We start from the raw sequence: 22,576 nt of genomic DNA on the forward strand, positions 1-22,576 counted from the left end.
TTTGGTATGAGCTTTCGTGTGCGTGCACACTTCTTCAGATAAGGTGCTACTGAAGGAATTTCTTTATTTTGCTTCGACTCAGACCAACACGGCTACCTACCTGTAATGAATAGTTCACTTTTTGAATAATAAGAATTATATGTCACAGGGGGTGAGGCATCAGGATTTTAGAGACGCTTAGGTGGGGCATGGCAAAAAAAAAAAGTTGGCAACCACTGCTCTAGATCTAGAAAATAAAGCCCTGGGTATACAGTATGTGGAATTTGAACTCTTCATTTTCCCACTTCTCTCACAATTAGTATCAGATTATGGGACTATGAGTTGAGCATAAGAATTCTGGGCAATAAAGGAAGCTAAAATTGAGATGAAACTGAAATGCACAAGGTTGTGATGACAGATTTTATTTCCATTATGCAGTAGAGCTATTCTGAGAGAGGCGAGGCCAGTCTGGATTTTGCTCTAGGCACTGACCCTTCAACGTGGCTCATTTAACCAACACACCATTCATAAAGTTAGAGTAAGAAGGGAGAAACCCAAAAGGGGATACAAGAGGGGGAGGGGAAGAGGAAGGACAGCAAAAGATCGAGATGGAAAACCTGGAAGAAATAATGAAAAAATGTTAGCAACTGTCTAGCTGTCACCATGTCTATAAAATTCCTGCCTCTCATCTGAATGGAAATGAGGAAAGAGCAGGTTACCACAGGGGAGCTGGCACTGGTTCCCAGAAATGTTATTTATAATAATTTTGTTCCATCTTTTCTAAAAGGAGAAAAATAAGATCCTGAGCAACTATCAAAATCCCTGAAAATGTAAAAAACTATATTATACAATAAAAGGCAGATAAAACTCACAAAGAGAATTAAAAACCTAAAAAAGAAGAACATGAAACAGTCCATAAAATTAAAATACAAATGCTTTTTGACCCAATGTTTTCATCTGTCTTTTTAACTGCTATCCAATAATTAAATCAGTCTTCCTAGAAGAAATGTGAAAGTAAGGAACCCTAAACAAAACAGTACTAAAACAGTCTTGTATAAAAATCAGTATAAGAACAGGCCTAAAAATAAAACAGGAAAGCAGTTTGTGCCCAGTTCTAAATTCACTAAAAGTCCTACAAGAATTATCTCCTCCTTAACTTCAGTTGGAAAAGCTAGAGAAGAGCCTTTGGTCCTAAGGACTGTGCAGATGTGTGTGAGAGAGAGTTAGGGAGCGTGGGGGTTGTACTGGATTCATCAGGGTTCAAATTGCTGGAATAGCCAGGCCAGGTTCTTGATGATGACCCCCAAAGTATGAGAGCAAATGGGTGTGCCTCCCTCCCTCCACTGGGCAGCTGAGAGAAAGAGCCATGCCTGATTTCTGCTGGAATCCAAGGCTGTGGCTGGGGGAAGCAAGACCCTCTTGGGGTGTTAATACTATGAGCTCCTCCATTGTAGGCTCAGGTAGCATATGCGTGTAAATAAACCATAGTATCATCAAGACACCAGTCTCTGCTGTCCCTCATTCCAAGGAAGCCGAACCCTGGGCTCAGAGATTGGGGTGGCATGCAACAATTTTGCAATGATCACTCTCTGTTGATGACCCTCAACATCTGATTCTCAGAGGCTCACTGCATCTGAATTTGTAGTGTTTATTGATATTAAATCAATAATTTAAAGCAGGGATGGGGAACTTGTGGCCTTCAGAAGGGTCACATTTCCCTGTCCCCGGTTTAAAGTTATGATGCACCCTTAAGACGATGAGGAGCCAAAGAAATTACAGTTAACATTTACAAGCCTACCTGAACCACTTTTATAACGTCAATTAGTGTGTTGAAATCTCAGGAAATTGTAGGTAGAAGCTTATTGTTTCAGCTTGGCATTTGCAGTTGTTGTTGTTGTTCTAATTGAAAAATTCCTGCCAGTGCCTATGAACTCAAATGCTACCCAGTTATAAAAGTTGGACTGTAGCAAACACAGCTTTTACACTTCAGCAGTGGAACAACTTGGAGGGGTCAGTTGAGGATGTAAGCAAACAGCTTAGGAAAGGAGCTCCCGGCTTAGTGGCTGCAGCATCTAAACCTGTCCAAGAGACGTAATTCCCTCCCGACAACCCCTCCCGAAAGGAACAACGTGCAAACAGAGGCATTGAGCTGTATTTGCCAGATGTGTTCTTAGTAAGGTAAAGGTTCCTAGTGAATTGGGCCTTCCATCAGTCTCTGGACAGTGGACACTTGAAACGCAGAAGTGTCTCACCTTTAACTATATATACAGACACACATATATTTAGCTCTGAGAGTAGACTGTAGAGGAGTAGCCTTGTTAGAGTGTTTATACACTCCCACTCCTTGGCTCAGTCTGACAGCAGAACTACAGGGAGACTCTCTAGGCAGTCAGGCTATGTGTGTCCGAGTGAAAGGGTGGGGGGTCATCCTGAATTGACCTCCAAATGGAACACCGGCTGGTGACGCTGCTGTTTTTCCAAGCAGGTAAGTACAAAATAGATGCCAAGCTATGTAACTGTTGACCTCATAAAAACACCTGTGCTTTTGTGCCCTCCTTAGTACAGAGGTTTCATTACTGGGCTTTACACCATTATTATCGACCAAAGCAAACAGGTGAGTAAGCTTATCTTTTTCATATTGTCATCATCGTCCTGGAACTGTGCTTTCGGTGTCTGATTTTAATGATAACTGTGCATTGTTTGAGCATGTAAATAGTGCGGGCGAAACATGTTCCACTGTGTTTACAAGTCTGAAAGTTCATAAGTCCCAAAGTTTACAAAGTATGATAAAACTCCTTCAAATAGGTGGACTTATTTCAGTGCAGTGGGATTTGCACCAGGCTGTTATTAGACACTGAAAAATGCTTCAGTGGAATTAGGTCAATAGAATGGCTTGGTCTTAGGTGCTTTGGCATATTGCCAGGTGTCTTTCTCATATCTGAATGATTGTCTTTGTTCATGCTGTAACTATCTGTTTGCCTCTTCCCCGTACTTTAAACAGCGAAATGTGAATAGGTAGTTTTTATTCATCTAAAGTCCAGGGTGGATGGGAAGGGAGGAGATAAAGGTCTTTTTATAAGGCCCCACTACAGAAGCAGCACACAGCAGAACCGAAGCATGTGAGACCGTTATTGCAAGGCCTTTTAATTATTTGAGGACACCTATGTTACTGCAGCTTAATGCCTGCCAGTGTAAATTTAATCATGCCAGGAAAGTTGAGATCATAAGATCCCACCCCAACTGCCAGGCACATTTTTGTAACTATTTTGCTAACAGGTAGAGTTAGAAGAAACTGGGCCTGCTGGACATTAAAAAACTTGTTCAACTTTTCTTAGCAACATGGTCTTGGCTATTTGAGTCGGAAAGAACAATTTAATGAAATAGTTCATCAGGTAGAGAGGGAATGCTACATTTTTTTCAGAATGCATACTTGATAGCTAAGGAATGTATTGAAAAACAACAGCCAGTCTGTATTAAAACATTAGTCTTCAGTTTGAGGGTTTTTTTTTTTTGGCAGTTGTTAAATGTCCTTGTTAAATCATCCTGAAGTAGACGATGAGGCACACTTCATTTTCCTCAGGTTTATAGTGCAGAGACACTTGTGTTTCTGAAGCCTGTTTAAGTCTTGGATTCAGCAGAATGCTTTAACTAAACATTAAAAGCCTATGCAATATAATACAAATATATAGATTAAGGGAAAAACTCTAAATAATGTCAAAGAAGTTCTGTAGAAAAAAATGATGCTGATCCTGATAACATTTAGACATATCTGATCCAGAATTCTGTGTGTGCATATATAGAGTGCCCTAATACAGGCATCCGCATTCCACTTGTGTGTGACTACATTTGTGCAGGTTGCTGCAAAATAAATAAATAGATTAGCCTTCCCTTGCACTGGGCAGTGGCCCCAATCTAGGGGAGGCTTGGGGCAGGCCGGGCAGCGGCCCCAGGCAACTCCTTGGCAGCAGCCCCAGCAGTGCTTGTGAGTCTCTTTCTCTTTCTCTCCTCCCTGCACACCCTCCCTATTAAAGTGGGTTGCTTCCCACTTTATGCAAGTTCACTTATGTGCGCAGGGCCCCAGAACGTAACCCCCACATTAGTGGGGGGACACCTGTACATTTAAGTGAAGGGAGCTAACCTGGAATGTCATTTTCAACTGAAATAAATGGGAATGCAAGGCAGACCCTTGGTTGCAGAAATGATGTGTGTAGAGTTGTATAACTCTTTGTGAGCAATAGTGCATTTTAAAATTATTATCAATAATACATACATTAATTCAGAATTGGGAAAGTGTAAAGATGGGAAACCAGGATTTTGAGTAATGGTTTTACTCAGATGCACTAAAATTTCACTTCTGCCTTTGCAGTTTGGAATAGTGTTCTTGGGAAGAACCATTCTGTACACAAAAGAGGCCTCCTTGAGTTATCTGGAGCCATAAAGTGTGGCACAGGACGATTTCCTTTGGCATATTTAGGTTATGGATGCTACTGCGGCCCAGGAGGAAGAGGATGGCCGAAGGACAAAACAGACTGGTAAGGACATCAATGACATCCCCAAGTGTCATTCTTCAATTGAATTCATCCAACCTTATTTAATACCCTTGAAATGATGGCAGGTTTAATTTGTAGAGGAGAAACTGTAGGAAACTATATTGTGATTAGGGATGGGGCAGAAATTTAATCCCATTCACATTTAAAGGTGAACCTGCCAAATTCACGTATTCCAAAACAATACAAGAACCAAAAACACAGCTATTCTTCAAAATTCTCACTGCTCTGAAAATTGCAGTGCCTTTCTCCAGCCAAGTAATGTGTGCAAAAATAATCATGTACTGGAGTAAAGCATCCATAAAATGCATATATTAGTGAAAAATAACATACAAAAATGCATTATTTTAGGGGAAATAGCTTTGCATAAATGTGCATATTATGCAAACTTACATTAAGAGGGAAAAATGCACTAAAATGATGATTAATTTTATTGAGGACTTCAAAAATTGGGGGAAATGTGCAGAACAGAGCTTGAGATTTGAAAATGAGAAACCAAATTTGACAGATTTGCCCATCCCTAATTGTGATAGCACAAACCAGTAACAAATTCACATAGTGGTGGTGAGTGAGTAGTGAGAATAATAGGTAACATGATCAGCACATAACAAAACCTGCCCTTTATTATGCCAGATGACATTACCATGTTGCTAAGTTGAGAGAATGCAGCGAGAGAAAAGGAATGTCGTGTGCCCTCTTTTAACTTGATTTGGAACCACTAGGCTTTCACTAGAGATAAATTTGATTTCTTTTTTTAACCCTTGCTTCACTGAGTGAAGTGGTAGGTGTAATATTTGCATGCACTATGCTCTTGTTGTTTGTTTACCAAATGAATGATTCCAGAGGGATATGTATAATGTAAAAACTTAGTGGGCTTTCCCTGAAACACTAGAAGTATTTGAAACAATACTGGAGAGTGACTGTATAGCTGAAGAATTTACTTCTGTATTGGCACATGGCTCTTTTTAAATCTTGGATGGGCTCACAAAATATAATGGGTACAATTCAATCTCTATTGCTTTAAGGTGCTGTCATGAACATGACTGCTGTTATGGCTTCGCGGAGGAACAAGGCTGTAACCCCATAATACGTAGATATAAATGGACCTGTAATGACAATACTGTGGTATGTGGTAAGGTAACAATTTTAAACTAATTGTATTTATCCATTTTATCTTGATAAGCAATGCATGATCTAGTGCAGGGGTCAGCAACCTTTTTCAGCTGTGAGCTGGTCCACCGTCCCTCAGACCATGTGGTGGGCCGGACTATATTTTGAAGAAAAAAATGAACGAATTCCTATGCCCCACAAATAACCCAGAGATGCATTTTAAATAAAACGACACATTCTACTCATGTAAAAACACCCTGATTCCAGGACTGTCCCGGGCTGGATTGAGAAGGCGATTGGGCCGCATCCGGTCCATGGGCCTTAGGTTGCCTACCCCTGATGTAGTGTTAGGGTCTCCTCAGAGTAGACTTAAATCCACTGATTTCAATTCCATAGTTTAATTACACACAGTGTGAAGCAGTGCTTCCTTTTTCTATGCTGCATCTTTCAGCATTCGGGTTCATTGAGTGCAAGTGAGAGGAAGAAACTTATCTCTATCCACACCCTATCTCTTTACACGGGTTCTACCCCATGCATAATTTTATACACCACTATCATGTCACTTACTCACCCTTTTCTAGACAAAAAAGCCCCAAATGCCTCTCCCCATATGAACATACCCGTCAACTCCCGGATTGAAAAATCTGGGATCAGCAGCGGCACGGCACCGGAAGTCGCTTCTACTCATGTCCAGACATGCGCAGAAGGAGTCTCCCTGGCCGGCAGGAGCTGCTTTGAAAATCCGGGGGAATTACGGGGTATTTCGCCATTCGGGATAACAGCGGGAAACGGCTTTAAAAACAGGGATTTCCCGTGAAAAATGGGAGACTTGGCAGCTATGCATATGAATGACCCAGATCCTTCAATCATCTTCAGCATGTGCCTCCTTCTTCGTGCCTCCTACACAAGAGGTCGGGAGGGTGGCAACATAAGAACGGGCCTTTTCTGTGGTGGCTCCCTGTTTGTGGAATGCTCTCCCCAGGGAGGCTCACCTGGCGCCTTCATTACATATCTTTAGGCACCAGGCAAAAACATTTCTCTATAACTAGGCCTTTGATTAATTAACATTCTAAGGCTTTTTAAATGTGTTTGTGGGGGGGGGGGGGAGTTATTGGTTTGTTTTTGTTTTATTATCTATTTTGTATTCTCATTTTTTATTTTTCGATTGTGAACTGGGATCTTTGGATGAAGGGCCGTATACAAATTTAATAAATAATTAATATAGTGTAGTAGTAATAATAATAATAATAAATATTCTGTCCATTGTGAGAACTGCACCTATCTGCTACTTGTTATTGAAACAAAATAAAAAAATTCCTTCCAGTAGCACCTTAGAGACCAACTAAGTTTGTCATTGGTATGAGCTTTCATGTGCATGCACACTTCTTCAGATAGCAACTACCTGTAACTACTTGTTATTGTAACTGCTTTCAGAAATATGAGCCTAAACTTTAAGAACGACTTACTTATTTTGATTTATAGTTATATTTCCTTCCTGGTCTATCACGATTCCCAAAGCACCTGCAATGAATAACAAATGCCAATAGACATTAACAATTTGTGGCTAGTTATTTCAGTTTGGTGCTCTTATTCTGTTTTAACTATTCACCTGGTTTTTCTCTTTTTCAGATACAATGTTAGACAGATGTCAAAAAATCATATGCCAATGTGACAGAGAAGCAGCCAAGTGTTGGAGATCTGCCCCTTTTAACCGACGCTATGCCTTCTGGCCAAATTTTCTGTGTGGCCAAATTTACCCTGTATGCAGTTATGGGAAATGTAGGCATTAAGACTATTTTTTAATGGAAACCTTCAGTTTCTTTCCTCTTTAAGCTCTCTATACTTTGTACATCATTCAACTAGACTAGCAGCTTCTGAATTGTGTATGTATCTTCGGATTTCTGGAAATGTCAGATTAAACAGTGACCTCTATACCTGTTGGTTGCACAGATTCATAGGCTTCTTGTGATATCTTGTCATGGAAAACATACCCTACAAAAGTGTTTTTGAAATGCCATGCTATGATCTTTTAAAGAAGTGGTACATACAGTAAGTCCGCATAAGTACAGTGCATTTGCCCAAACCATCCTGGACCTTCACAGGTTCTTTGTGGTTGGTGGTGCTGTGTTCCCTATACAGTGACAGTCCTATGGAACAGGAAGTGTAAGAGAGATACGGTACTCTAAGGCATGGGTAGGCAAACTAAGGCCTGGGGGCTGGATCCGGCCCAACTGCCTTCTAAATCCGGCCCACGAATGATCCAGGAATCAGTGTGTTTTTACATGAGTAGAATGTGTCCTTTTATTTAAAATGCATCTCTGAGTTATTTGTGGGGCATAGGAATCCGTTCATTCCCCCCCCCCTCAAAATATGGTCCGGCCCCCCACAAGGTCTGAGGGACAGTGGAGCAGCTCCCTGCTGAAAAAGTGTGCTGACCCCTGCTCTAAGGGCAGAAAGGCACCATAAGATTCCTGAACACAGCATAGGACTTTTTTCTGATAGAGAACAGGAGGTTCAGCCATCTTGGCCACACACTGGCTTATTGTGTCTGGAGAAGATATAATGCTCAGTGCAACAACCCCCTTTCTATGCTTTAATATGGTTTTCTTTTTTTTATTTAGTAGTGAGGATTTATTTATTTTTTGGAAAAGGATGCTTATTTTATGACTAAGCTGTAGTCGCAATTTGAGGCATATATTCTAAAAGGATGGTAAAGCATTTTTATTATACCATTTTTAGGTAGACTATAGAAAACACTCAAACAACTGACATTTTTGCTTACATTCAGAAAACTATATCGTCGGTGGCACACCTGGCAATTACTTTAGCCATGCTGTCCAAGTTATGCTGTGGAGGAAGAAAAAAGATTAAGTAAATAAACAATGAAGTAGAAGATACGACACAATATAATGCAACTAAGTATTTTACAACCAATTTTTCACAATGTACATTTGAAGCACATTCAAAGCATATTTTTCCTATCAAAGAATTTTGGGCACTCCTAAGGAAGTTGTGTTTCAAATGTACTTTAAAGATATAATGTGTACGCAGCCCTGTATGATCACAAAGTTAATGTAGTAATGTGCTTGAGCTGTGCAAGCACTTCTGATTATTTGGATCCACTGTAGGTTGGCCAAACCCTTGCCAAAAATATAACATACAAGAGCGGCACAAAATTCATGTTAATGTAGAATCATTTCTTGTGTTTACATTGGCCTTGTTCAGCTCTGCACCTTGAAGGGACCTTTTATGGTTGTTTTATGGGCCCTAAAAGAATTAGAATGGAGACAGTTGTAGCAACTCAATAACATCCAGATGGATTTAAATAGGTGGCAAGCTTTTTAATCCGACTGTTCTGTGCTACACTTTGTTTATTAGACAGAGAATCATGCAATAAATCCTTGAAGTCAGAGTCATTGTAGCAGGCTTTGTGCTGCTATCAGCTCTAACATCATCTCAAGGACTATAATCTCAAAAGCTTTCACTCAGATTACAAACACCTATTGGTTTCACTGTAGCTACCTTCCAAGTAAGTATTTTTAGGACTGCTGTCTTAATCTTCTCAGTGCAATTCAACTTCTTCCTTGTGTATTTGTTCAATCTGCTTCAAGAAACTCACTGTGCCTGTTTATAGAACGTTCAGACTATTTCCTCTTTAAGGGGGCTTTTGTTGTTGTTTTTGTGGTGTGTGTGTGTGTGTGTGTGTATACACATAGAGAGAGACAATTTGGCAAAACAACCACAAATGCTTTGAAGATCGCTGAGTATACAGATATATACAGATAGCAATTGTGGTGAACTGTTTATTTAATAAGAAAGCATAGTACTGTATGTCTATACATAGACAATACCAGAGAGATGCGACTGCAGATTTCCTCCACCAGCTCTTCTCAAAGCCCAACCTCACTGCTACCTTTATCTGCCAATAGCAATTCCACAAGGCTATAGTAAATGCAGGGACAGGACTGGAGGCCTCCGCCACTGGCTCTGCTGAGAGACCAATTCCATCAGGCTCCCCCTTCAGCTATCACCTATAAGGAGTTTTTCCATCCAAAGGTAGCCAATATGGGGCCACCAAGTTGCTGGGCTCCCAATGGTTGAAGTCCAGCAAATTCTGGAAGGTCCTTGTATAGCAACCTTGAAGCTTTCTATCATCAGCTATCTTGAAGGTATAGCAATGGGAGAAATTGTGCTGCAGAGACTCTCTGTTGAGAGACTAGCTTCATCTGCTGAAATTTCCTCTTCTACACCATGCTTAAAGCTGTCCCCGTCCCCACCCCCGTTTTTGTTTTGGTTTTTTTTTTGCAGCTGGCCAGTCTTTCAGAAAATGACGTGCAGAGATTTGCTTGTATTGTTGGATATATCAGCACTGGCAATCTCTCTTAGATCTCTTTAGTTCCCCCACCCTGTGAAAGGCCCATATTCTGTTTGTTTTTGCCTGTGGCCTACTGGGCAATGCTGCAGCCAACTCAGTTTTCCCTGTCCCAACCCACCCTCCATTGCTTTGGCTGACTCAGGGTTCTTCCTTCCCCCTCATGACTATGTGTTTCCCCCCTCCCTTTGTTGTGCCTCATCCCTGTGACTCCCCCCCCCCCGGTTGTGAAAGGCCCTATTCTGTTTGTTTTTGCCTATGGCCTACTGAATGGTGCGGCCTACTCAGTTTTCCCTGCTTGGCAATGCTGCGGCCTATTGAAAAAGCTGGGCCTTGTTGCTGCAAAAGGACTGTTTTCAGTTGGTTGCTGTGGAATTTTGTGATCTCATCTGGCGGTGTAGCTTTGGAGGCGGCAGGGTGTGATGTGCCTTTCTATTGGATGCTGCTGGAGTTTTCAGAACTTCTGGTGGTGACGTCTAATTTGGGCACCACTTTTTGTGTTTAATCATTATTTTAGGTGTGAAAGGTATGTTTTTTTGGAAATTTTTTAATGCCAGATCCCTCTCTGATGGGCATGGAACGTTGTGGCCAAATTTGTTGCATTACGGTTCAGCAGTTACGGAGAAAGGCTGTGACCTCCGTGTGCGCAATGCCTACATTTTTATATAGAGAGAGATAAAGCTTGCTTTTCTGAAAGCATTTGGCAACTGATGTGCATTGCATCTACAATTTTGGCAAAACAATTGAGCATTTTGTTGTCACCATACCTTGGTTCGATGTTGCTTTAGCACATGGAAGGCACTTCCTCAGCTGAGGAGTTAAAACTACTATTAGAACTAACATGCCTCCAATGCCAGCTGCCACCACGCCAATGATTGTTCCAATGGATTCTTCTATGCCAAACAATCCTGAGGGGACAGAGGCATCAGAAATCAATCGTCTTGAATATAGAGAATTTTAAGGAAAACTCAATGCACACTGGCTGGAAGAGGCTGCACTGAGAGACTGAGGGGGCAGCTTTGGATCTATGTTTGCTAAAGCTGCGAGAGGAGCAACAAGAGACACTATTGGGATGTAACGTTCTGCATTACAGACTAGACTATTTTATATTCAAAATGACAAAAATATCTCCCTAGGAAAACTGAGGACATGCATAGCCTAGGGGCCTTTTTAAAATAGAGCGAGAAAGCCTAACACACACAAACACACACAGCAAGAACCAATTGTGTGAATTGGAACACAGTTTGAAGAGAATGTGACTGAGGTGGGTTGGTAGATTATGAATAGCTAATTCCACCACTGTTTAACATTTATATTGTGCTAACACTAAGCCCTGTTTCTATACAAATAATGTAGAATGTAAGCCAGTGATGGATACCTTTTGAGCTTGGTGTGTCAAAATTCGCCAAAAAAACGAGCATAACTTGGGTGGTGTGTCACTTCAAGAAAAAAACCATAATTACGTGATATTTATAGTTTAAATAAAAAAAAGTATAATTGTAATATATAACTGTATTTAATAAACCCAAAACTAATTATTTAACCAAACCAAACCAAAAACCCCTTATTTATCACAAAGTGCCCAGAGTTCTAGTTACAGGTAGGTAGCCGTGTTGGTCTGAGCCGTCCACAGGATTACCACTCCCATCAGCCCATCACCCATTCCCACCCACCCCCACCACCCTCTGTATACATATATAAGGGTCTGACACTTCTGTTTCCAGTGTATCTGAAGAAGTGTGCATGCACACGAAAGCTCATACCAAAATAAAAACTTAGTTGGTCTTTAAGGTGCCACTGAATGAATTTTTTTTGAGTGCCCAGAGTTGAGCTTTTTGGGGTGAGCTGCTGACCAAAGTTTTGGAGTTTTTTGGGGGTGTGTGCAAAAGTTGCTTTGCTTTTTTGGGGGGAATACCCCAAAGCTACTGCACTTTTTGGGGGAAAGAGAACAGAAATAAATGATGAATAATATCTTTGCTGGAACTAACACGCAGCACTGACACAGTCTGCCAAAGCGCCCCCCCAAAAAAACAGCACAGAGCGGGTTAAAAAATGAACACTGTTACACCCAATCAACGTCTGCCAAAGCGCCAGAAAAACAGCACAGAAAGGGTTAAAAAACCAATCTCTGGCTACCAGCAACAACAACAACAAAAAAGGATCCAGGTTGTAACAGTGGAGACAAGCTGTAAGAGCGGAGACAAGCTGTAGGAGGAGCGGGAGAACAAAAGGGGGAGGGGAAACAACAACAACAGCGTGAATGGGCTGATGGGACACATGTCAGCAGTGAGGGCTCTGCGTGTCACATCTGACACGCGTGCCATAGGTTCGCCATCACTGCCCATTCCAGGGACTTTATAATATACATTAAACTATCAAAACAAGCATAGGACTGATGAGCATTTACTGTCCCCAACCCAAATCCTGCGGAAAGCCATCTAATTCAGATTTTAATTTTATCCTGACTTGTTTTAAGAGGTGATTTAATTATTGTTTGATTTTATATCAATGTTTATATTTGATGTTAGTTGCCCTGAGCCCGGTCTCGGACGGGGAGGGCGGGATACAAATAAAAGGTTGTTGTTGTTGTTGTTGTTATTAATCCTGTTAAGAAACTATAAATATTAGGCCTGTTACATTTCCCTAGCAGAAAACTCTGGCATACAGAAGATCTCCAGCATGGCTCTAGCCTTATGGCCTGTGCCTTCCCATGTTTTCCTAGAACACAAGTACTACCAAGGTTTGTACTGGGAGTGGAGGTGAGTCGGTTGGAATTGCCATTTAAGTATCACACACACCCCTGCCAAAAGAGGAAACACATCACCACAAAGGACAAAAGAAGGCAGACCTGCATTACTGTAGATGGTAATGTGTTAGTGTTTATGTATATATGCAAATTTATAAACAAGTGCTATAACTGTAACTGCATTTAGATGTTTTTAGAATGTTTTAATCTGTTCAATCTGTTTTAGAATGTTCCTGTTTTGCTTTAAAAAAATTGTATATCTGTTTGCCACCCTGGGCTATTCAATAAATAAATTCAATAAATAAATAGTTTGAATAGAAATACAATGCAGCTCACTGGTAGGGGCTGAGAGATTACTGTGGGAAATTGCAGTCAAACATAACTGTGCACAAGTGCCATTTAGTGCTTGAAGGAGTTAAGGTTGTAGAGCTGTGCTCCTGGACTCAACTAGGTCATGCCCACTTTCCTCTGGTTCCTTTTCCTCACTAACTATTCTGCCATGTGAACTCACCAAAAAGAGGAGCTCACACCATGTGCTCGGTAGCTTTTCTGTATTTTGTAACACAAGATATTTCTACTTGTGTTCTTCTTGCTGCTGCATGGAATAACACAGGAAACTGACCATTGTTGGAGTTTTGTAAGTAAAGTCTTTTAAAACTTATTTAACAATGTGGCCTGTTCATTGCAAGAGGGGTAGAAATGAGGAGCGCTGTATGCAACTAAATGAGATATGAAAAGAGTTTTGTGAGTTTAAACTCTGCTGCTGGGGGCTCTCCCCTGCTGGAAAGTGTGTTAATCCCCAGATTTTGTATTTAGGAACTCAGCTGATCCTTTTACTAATTACCCTCATGTGGGGTCAGTGATCTACTATCCACTGACATAATTATGACCACATGACCTGTGTGCTTGCTCATCCGCTGTTTACGTGCGAACTGTTTATGGACAGCCTCAAGGCTCCTGCTTAACCTTTGTATAGATTTTGTTGTCATCTTTAAACTGGACAAATTAAGGAAGCACTTGAAGGAGGGGAGGGAAGTAGATGATTAGAGAAAGGGTGGTGGTTCTAGATAGAAATTGCATGCCAAAATATAAGGAAGTACCAGAAAGGGGTGCTAGTAGTAGTTGAACATACAAATGGAGAAAAGGTGGAGAGCTCAAAAAGTAAGGCTTACCGGTATATCAGCTTGAGGCAGAAAGTGTTATCAAGTCACTGCAAAAGCTTATGGCATCTCTACGTTAAAGTTAGATGCTGAAATATTGTGCTAGAGCAACTCCTCTCTGAACACAGAGGGATATAAAATGTATAGGATTTGTGCAGAACACCTGATTTAGTAAACATCCCCTTTACCAATGGAGCCCTCCTGTGAGGAGGCGTTCAGAATATTTGACAGAAGAGTCTCAGCACTCTCACCAAGCTACTATTCCCAGGGTTCACTGATGGTGAAAATAGTATAAAATGACTATTAGGTCTAGTTTGGGTGTTGATGGACAGATTAATATACTGTAATCACAACACTGGGGGAGAGAATTGAGCAGGAGGTACTTTTTATCTTTAATTTCTGCCATTCATTTGAAGTGAGGAATGTCGTTGCGAAGTGTTCCGCTTCTGAAAAGCAGCCACTTCATAACGATTGCATATTCTCATTACTACCTGTCAAATGAAGTGAGATGGATGAAATTAATCGGGCTGTGGCTACATTACTATGCCACCCTGATCATATTTTCAGAAAGGTTGGAAGAGAAATTCTAGGAAGAGATAACAAAAGTTCATTTGCTGTTATTTCCCTAACAAGTTTTCTGCTGTGAAATCAGTGCCTGAATTCCTGAAGAATGTGTGCGCTAGAGCAAGTTCACACATGTATGTATACTTCACTTGGGGACTGTGGCATATTTTAATTAGAGGTGTTTTGATGTTATTGTATATTTTAATTAGGGGTTGGTTTTTATAGTTGAAAACTGTTTTGGCATATTAACAGTAAAGGGGTAAAGGGACCCCTGACCATTAGGTCCAGTCGCATTATTGGCCGAGGGAGCCGGCGTATAGCTTCCAGGTCATGTGGCCAGCATGACAAAGCCGCTTCTGGCAAACCAGAGCAGCACATGGAAACGCCGTTTACCTTCCCACTGTAGCGGTTCCTATTTATCTACTTGCATTTTGACGTGCTCTCGAACTGCTAGGTTGGCAGGAGCTGGGACCAAGCAACGGGAGCTCACCCCGTCATAGGGATTCGAACCGCCAACCTTCTGATCAGCAAGCCCTAGGCTCAGTGGTTTAACCACAGCGCCACCTGGGTCCCTGCTATATTAACAGTACATAAACAAAAAAAACATGTAAGTTGATACTCAAATATTTAGAGACGTCAGAAGCATGTCACTGGTCATAATTAATCATACAATGATGGGCATATCAATGCACCTGCAACATCCTCACCATACATATATAAAACACCATTATGCCACTTTAACAATCATGGCTTCCCTGCAATGAATCCTGGGAACTGTGGTTTGTTCAGAGTGCCAAGAGTGTTAGGAGACCCCTATTCCCTTCACAGAGCTAGAATTGTCACAACAGGTTAACAATCAATCCCTCTTCTCAGGGAACTCTGGGAGCTGTAGTTCTGTGAGGGGAACTCTCAGCATCCTCAACAAACGACCTTTCTCAGAATTCTTTGGGAATGTTGAAAGTGGCATAATAGTGCTTTTACTATATGGTGTGGATGTGGCCTCATATGCACATTATACCAGAGACTTAAACTAGTTTCGTCATCATATCATCTCCCTAGGTGTTTGGAGAATAAGGCTTTCAACAGAACTGAGCACCCTCATCGAGCTGCAAAGCTCCCACGATTCTTTCTAGGAAGCCATGCAATATAAAACTATAGCGTAGATATGCCCTACGGCTTGGCCATGCATCTGCCAATTTTTTTGATGAGCAGCATAACACATCATGCTTTATTAGTTTATGACAGTGGAGGCTAGTACATTAGGGCAGCGTTTCTCAACCGGTGTTCCGCGGCACACTACTGTGCCGCGAAACACTGGCTGGTGTGCCGCGACGAGAAGGGCGATTTGCACTGTCACGTCACTGACCCGCCAGAAAGGAAGCCGGCTGGGTCACGACGCGAGGCGAGCGCCCGCGTCGTGACCCGGCCGGCTTCCTTTCCGGCGGGTCAGTGTTGTTTATTGGCGGCCGCCAGGCACGTGACAATGCAAATCGCCCTCCTGGGGAGGAGGAGGCAGGCGGGGAAGGCTGCGCAGGGCTTCCCTTCGCCGGGCCAGAGCGGTGGCGGCTGCCTGGGGCGGCTGGGAGGGAGGCGGCGGCAGCTGCGCGCCCGTGTCTGCCCGCCTGGGGTCTGTCCACGCTCGCTCCGCAGGCTCTGCGCCTGGTGGGTCCGCCTGGCTACCGCGCAGCAGTTCTTCAGTGGCATGCTTTACCGGTACGTCTCCCCTCCAAACTAAACTAAATATAGGGCGGCACAGAGTTGGTGTGCCGCGGGATTTTTTTTCATAGAAAAGTGTGCCGTGGCCCAAAAAAGGTTGAGAAACACTGCATTAGGGTGAAGGGTGCACTGCCCCCTTTAAACTCAGTCAGCCCCAACTCAGTCAATTTTGTTTACTGCTGTTATTGAGGCTCCATCTGCACTATATCTTTAAGGCAGTATAATACCACTTTAAACAGCCATGGCTTCCCCCCAAAGAATCCTGAGAACTGTAGTTTGTTAAGAATATGGAATGTTGTTATGAGGCCCCCTATTCCCCTTAGAAAGCTACGATTCTCAGAGCTCCCTGTGAAGAGTGATTTATGGTTAAACCTCCCTGATAATAGTAGCTCTGTGAGGGAACAGGGGTCTCCTAACAACTCTCAGCTACCTTAACACTCCCCAGGAGTCTGGTGGGACTAGAGGGCAGTCATGATTGTTTAAAGTGGTAGGACAGCATATAGTGCAGATTGGGGTTAATTTAGAAAAGAAATGAACAAAACAAAACATTACCCAGCGCCCTGCGGATCCTGAGCTTTGTGCCACCTCCTGTCACCACATCTCCACTGGAAAGCATCACCTGGCAGAAATAAGTGCCGTGATCGCTGGTTGTCACATTTAAGATAGTCAAAGATGCATTGCCTTCAGATAAATCCCCTATCAGGAATGCTCTGGTGTAGTTTGCCAATACAGTGATGTTGTTCTCCATTAGGTCCCTCGACCCATTTTCATCCTCCTTGTACCATTTCACTGTTAGGTTATTCAAAGATGAGCCATGGGAACTTCGGAACCGGCATCCAAGGGTCACCGTTTCACCCTCTTTGGCTTTCTCTCTGCTTGGGCTCTGAGACACAGATGGAGACACAAGACTCATTCCATATGTGTGAAACACTGCCGTGGGGGAAGCGGCAGGTAAATGGGTTGAGATAACTCTGTTCTCCTTGGCTGCATTTCCAACGCCAGCATAAACAGCTGCAAAAGAAGAGAGAAAGACGAATGTTATTGGTGAGATTTAAAGAAGGTAGCAATTGTTTAGGGGATGTGCGGGGTTCTGTGGGTGGGCGAACTGGGTTGTGTGGGGTTTAAAGGACTTGAAGCTCTGGCTTCATAGCAGATTATAGAAAGGGAGGGGGAATAGGTAATAAATAAAAGGGTGGGTTTGTGCAGATTTACTTTGTGAGTCTGCTAGAAAGAGATGCATTTTCAGTTGTTTCAACCATAATTCTGGATATGGGTGGTATACATTTTTGTACTAGTGCAGGGATTAGCATTAGTGCAAAAGGATTTCCCAACTCCCCCATGGGTGCCCCCCCCATCTACTCTGGAGGTTTAGAAGTTCCTCATTTCACTCCAATATGGACTTTGATTGGCCCAGGAATTGTAGAGTTGGAAGGGACCCCGAAGGTAAACAGGTCTGCAGGAATGTGCAGGTGGCCAAACCCATGACCTTGGCTTCATCCGCACCACGTTTTAACCAACTGAGCTAACTGTTTTCATGTATAGGACCTATAAATGTGTATGCTATGGGGCCCTTCTAACACACACCAAATGCGTGGAGAGCTGGGCACATTGGCAGCTAGCCTACATGGACCCACAATCCCCACATTTATTATTTGAATGTTGGAAGCGGGGTTGTTTGAGCACCCTGCCCCCCCCCACTCTGATTTTTTCTCTCTCTCAACATGCATGCATTTTAAAAATGATAAATAAGCAGAACCAACCCATGTTGTCCATGAAATAAGTGTTTATGCATCATAGCTCCTTCATATATGGAAACATATACCGGTACGTTACTGCATTTGACTAAAGCTCTTAAAAGATCACAGATATCTAGCACATAGCTGCCAAGTTTTCCCTTTTCTCGCGAGGAAGCCTATTCAGCAAAAGGGAAAATCCCTTAAAAAAAGGGATAACTTGGCAGCTATGATCTAGCAAATCCATTTTAATTTCATGACCTTTGCTGAGGGGCTCAACTGTTTACAAAATCCTTTGCCCTGAAAGAGATCATTGACATCCAGCCATCTTTGGTAGCCTGTGAAGCCAAGTGGAGAGAGAGTAACAGGTGCACTTCAAGAGAAGCTGGACCAAACAATAAAGAAAAGAATAAAGACTCAGTAAATACAACAAGGGTTTTTGCTATGGCAACTTGAGCCTGTGAATCAGTCATGTGCCTAGACTGACTATCTTAGCTTCGACATCCCACAGTTAAAAGGAAGACCTATGCATAAGCATAATTAAACTGGTTCACTTTTTTAAAAATGCCCTTAGAATGATCATTTGATCATAATTTAGGTATATAACAACATTTCATACCCTACTTTATTTTTACAATAATTTTACGTGGCACATCACAATTATCCTTATTTTGCAGATGGTGAACAGAGGCTGAGATATTATAAATTGGCAAAAGTCCACGTTTTTCTTGTTATTGTTGTTTTATTGTCCTGGTACCAGATATGCAGACAGTGCAGCAGCAACAAAACACAGGGCTTATATATTTACAGTTGCCAAGCCCTTCTATAGAAGATCCTGGATTTTTATTTTGTAATTTATTTCATAAAATGTATATACTAATTGATTGTTAAAAACAACAAAGCAGTTTAGAAAAAGAATACAATGAGATTATCAGTAATTAAAAAAAACAGTTAAAAACAACTACTTAAGACATTTAAAAAAAATTAAAATAAACAATAAGTGAAAACCTAGATTAAAATGCATGTCAACAAGTTGCATATCTGCATAGACTTCCCTAAAAAAAATGTATTTAGCAGGTGCGTAACAGAGTACAGTGAAAACACTTGCCCAATGTCAATAGGCAAGAGTTCCAAAGTTTGGGTGGTGCTACACTAAAAGACAGAGCCCCCCCCCCCAAATGTAGAATAAGTGTTATGTAGCAGTGGTAACTGCACCAGTTCTATAGATCAAATTTATATAATAATATATTTTTTTTACTTACAGAATTGCCTTTCTGTTTCGATTTAGCACTGAAGATTGGGTTTCCTTTGCGGAAAGAGGCAGGGCAAATTGAGCTGTGGATAAGCTCATGGCTTGCTGGGGATTCAAATCCTGATTTCCCAGGTCTTTGACTGATACTCTAACCACTACACCACACTGGCTCTTAATAGTACAACCAGCTTGATTTATCTGCCACCTTCAAATATCAAACCTGAAGTGTGTGTGTTTCAAGCTTTGCTGGAAGCCAAAGATTCCCATCTTTGGTTCAATTACCAGCTCATTCCATGGGCTTCACTGTGAAGGTCACCATGGAAGACTTGCTCTTAACATTGCAAAAGGTTACTAGTTCACTTGTATTTATTTATATTGTCCTCCTGTAATACAAGCACACAGGAGTGTCCCTGTGTGCATCTGTGAAATGTTGGAAGGCAGGGTTGCTGGCATCCAGACATATTTTTGTTTTCTAGATGGGACCTACAGACACAGAATTTGGATAGTTCTTCAAAATAAATATGTGAAACCCAGTCCACCATCGTCAGCATCACTACTTCATCTTGGCACTTACCCTTAGGGATGACTGTTGCAATGCTTCAGTGACAGTAGAAACCACAACTGGCTGTAATTGTCCCTCCAGCTTCTAGTTGCAACAACCCTATCAGTCCTATTTCTCCCTCTTTTGCCTGCTCACTTATCCATGCCTGTACGTGCACAGCTTTTATTGCCTCCTGAGGTCACACACAAAGCTTTGGCCCGGTCGTACATTCTCCTTGGTTCCTGTTTCCTTCAACGCCATTGTGTCCTCAAGCCTCCATTTTTTTCATGCCACTGTTTACTTTATCCTACTTTCCAGCATTTACTAAATCCAGGCATTTGGCACCCTTAACCTATAACAGTATCAATATTCACTCCACTACACATGTATTAGACACACAGGAGCCTTATTCTCTTTGGATGTGGTCACCCTATATCCAGGCAATAAACACATTACAATACTGTGTCCTCCTTAACTGATTTTATGATAAATGTTTATGCATAACCTTGCAAGATCTCTTCAAATTGCAGGGTGAGGGAGGACATAGAAAAAGTGTATTTATAGCAGCTGTCTCATTAGGGTTTGCCGTCAGTACATCACAACAAGAAGAGACATAAAGTCCTAATGATACAAAATCTGAGGGCAAATTTGCCCAGCTAAACCCCTTCTCTAGAACTCCCACATTCTGGCTTTAAGTAAAAAGGCAACATAATTATAGTTGCTTGTTGAGAAGTAGAAATGGGGGTTGACTTCAGATGTACTGTAAAAAGATAAGCACAGAAGCAACTTCTCTGCCTTGAGGATTTTTTAAAATGGAAAACTGTGTGTGTCCCCCCCCCTTTTTTTGTTTGTTTAAAGATCGCCTTATAAAACCAAGCTTCATAAATTATAGAACCATAGACTTAACAGAATGTGAAAGACTAAAGGCTGTCTATCCAGATGCATACGCTTCAACCATCTTTTACAAAATAGCCTATAGACCAATAGCTCAGATCACAACCCACCTATTCAGACTGACTCTATAGATGTTTTCTCAAAGCTACGTTCCATTGTGTTGAGTGGAGCTTACTCGTATCCCAGACAAGTAAGTGTGCATAGGATTGCACCCTTAGTTTGCCACAAACAACTATAAGAAGAAACAACAAGTCCCCTCTCCCTGCTCCAATCTCCTAAAAACGAAGGTAGTTCATTAGTCCAGTTACTTACCCAAACAGATAGAAATCAGAAGACGGGGCACTGCCCAGCTGTAGGATTTCAAATTCTGCTTGATCATAGCTGAGAATGTATTCTCTTTGGTTTTGCCTTTGGCTCCAAACGTATGGGCAAAAGAAAAAAGATGTGCCTCTCTGCCTTTGTGTTGCAACAGAATAGGAATTCACATTCTGCCCAGTAAATGTCACACTTACTAAGGTTACCACAGCTTTGACATCACAGCTCTCTGTCTGCTGCCTAGAGGGCTGCCACTTTTGGTCTTCCTGCAGTTATTTCACTGGGAAGCTGCTCTAATCTTTGTGAAGGAAGCTGCAGAGAAGGTGCAGGATAGGCAGGAAATTTTAAGAAGTGCATTGGCTAAACAACTCAGAATTTGCACTTGATGATCAGGTTTTCGAATGACCTTCCTAAGATCCTTTGCCTCACAAATCCCCCATGAAAATAGCCAGCACTAAAAAAAAATAAAAAAAAATGCTTGTGGCCCTAGTTATTCAGCAAGAATTGTGAAGAATCTTCCCCTGAAATGACAACAAATAGGTTTTGAATGTCAATCATATTATCTGGATATATTAATATGTTGTGACTTTTGGTAGGCTTTTGTGTATTTTGTAAGGCCCTCTAGTTTGGAAGGGAAAGTGAGCGACAATTATTTTTAATAAATACATTCTACCCCTCTTGTGCAACTTTTTTCAGTTACTGATAAAACTGTTGATTGTCTTTATTCTCCATGACTAATTTAACTACACTTAACTTAATTGCTACTGGGGTTTTTGAAAACTGCCCAAACAAACGTGTGTTGTCAGAGAATAAGAATAAATAGTTTCATGACCCATGGGAATAGTTGGACTTAACTGTGCCATGCCTAGAGTCTGTTTTCAATTTCATGGCTTAGCCCTGGGAAATGTAATGTAAAAATGAAAAAGAGTATGTAGTCCAGGGGTCAGCAAACTTTTTCAGCAGGGGGCGGTCCACTGTCCCTCAGACGTTGTGGGGTGCCAGACTATATTTTGGGGGGGAAATGAACAAATTCCTATACCCCACAAATAACCCAGAGATGCATTTTAAACAAAAGGAAACATTCTACTCATGTAAAAACATGCTGATTCCCGGACCGTAAGCGGGCCAGATTTAGAAGGTGATTGGGCCGTATCCGGCCCCCGGGCCTTAGTTTGGGGACCCTGATGTAGTCCAACATCTGGGTGTCACAGATCTTTTGCCCCTAGCAATGTCCCATGCTCCTAGCAATGTAATATCTGTAGTGAAAAAGACTGTTTTTCCCCTAAAAAAATAATGTCAAAAATTAAGGGGCGTCGTATACACGGATATATCTCCCTCCATTCTCTTAAATCCTATACAGGTATGGGGGGCATCCTATACAGGTATGTTTATCTGCCCTTCCCTGTGCTCAGAGACCGGTTATCTCATTTGATGAGTTGTTTCTAGTATTGTTGATAACAAGGGTGAGAAATTCAGTGGATTTAACTTATGCGTAGGTAATTGAGTTTGGTGGTTTACCTGCACTGTCATCCTAAATCTTTTCAGCCTACTTTTACCAACAGAAGCTGAAAGGGCACATGTGACGATATCTATAAGATTGCATTACAGGGCTTGTTTTCAGCCAGAACTCACCAGAACTCAGTTCTG

At 41.7% G+C, this 22,576-nt stretch overlaps 2 protein-coding genes across 3 annotated transcripts; one reads left to right on the forward strand and one right to left on the reverse strand.

Annotated features, from left to right (window-relative positions):
- Positions 1 to 315: 315 nt before the first annotated feature.
- On the reverse strand, positions 316 to 21,057 carry LOC118085263 (uncharacterized). Of its 2 annotated transcripts, XR_004692615.2 has the most exons (5): positions 20,927 to 21,057; positions 16,747 to 17,205; positions 10,776 to 10,916; positions 8,419 to 8,483; positions 316 to 596 (listed from the first exon to the last, which is right to left on the reverse strand). XR_004692615.2 is itself a non-coding variant. In XM_035115726.2 (4 exons), the coding sequence occupies exons 1-4, from the start codon at positions 20,991 to 20,993 to the stop codon at positions 8,479 to 8,481; spliced, it is 672 nt and encodes a 223-aa protein (XP_034971617.2). In that variant the 5' UTR covers positions 20,994 to 21,057; the 3' UTR covers positions 8,150 to 8,478. The 2 variants fall into 2 exon arrangements, 1 of the variants encoding a protein (XP_034971617.2); XM_035115726.2 differs by lacking the exon at positions 316 to 596 and having other exon boundaries at positions 8,150 to 8,483.
- LOC118085264 (phospholipase A2) lies at positions 2,292 to 7,666 on the forward strand. Its single transcript, XM_035115728.2, has 4 exons — positions 2,292 to 2,464; positions 4,346 to 4,511; positions 5,552 to 5,658; positions 7,266 to 7,666. Exons 1-4 carry the CDS (start codon positions 2,425 to 2,427, stop codon positions 7,424 to 7,426), a joined length of 474 nt encoding a protein of 157 aa, XP_034971619.1. The 5' UTR covers positions 2,292 to 2,424; the 3' UTR covers positions 7,427 to 7,666.
- Positions 21,058 to 22,576: the final 1,519 nt, after the last annotated feature.

Source organism: Zootoca vivipara, chromosome 4 (assembly GCF_963506605.1).
Source record: "Zootoca vivipara chromosome 4, rZooViv1.1, whole genome shotgun sequence".
Classification (NCBI taxonomy): Eukaryota; Metazoa; Chordata; class Lepidosauria; order Squamata; family Lacertidae; genus Zootoca; species Zootoca vivipara.

What these genes read in the sequence shown, in the direction of transcription:
- LOC118085264 (XM_035115728.2), top strand. Translation starts at nt 2,425, where the DNA reads ATGGAACACCGGCTGGTGACGCTGCTGTTTTTCCAAGCAG. An exon ending in GCTGCTGTTTTTCCAAGCAG is followed by an intron (nt 2,465 to 4,345) that starts GTAAGTACAAAA and finishes CTGCCTTTGCAG; the next exon opens with TTTGGAATAGTGTTCTTGGG. An exon ending in CCGAAGGACAAAACAGACTG is followed by an intron (nt 4,512 to 5,551) that starts GTAAGGACATCA and finishes TATTGCTTTAAG; the next exon opens with GTGCTGTCATGAACATGACT.
- LOC118085263 (XM_035115726.2), bottom strand. Translation starts at nt 20,993, where the DNA reads ATGATCAAGCAGAATTTGAAATCCTACAGCTGGGCAGTGCCCCGTCTT. An exon ending in TCTGATTTCTATCTGTTTGG is followed by an intron (nt 17,206 to 20,926) that starts GTAAGTAACTGG and finishes CTTCTTTTGCAG; the next exon opens with CTGTTTATGCTGGCGTTGGA. An exon ending in CAGGATCCGCAGGGCGCTGG is followed by an intron (nt 10,917 to 16,746) that starts GTAATGTTTTGT and finishes CTGTCCCCTCAG; the next exon opens with GATTGTTTGGCATAGAAGAA.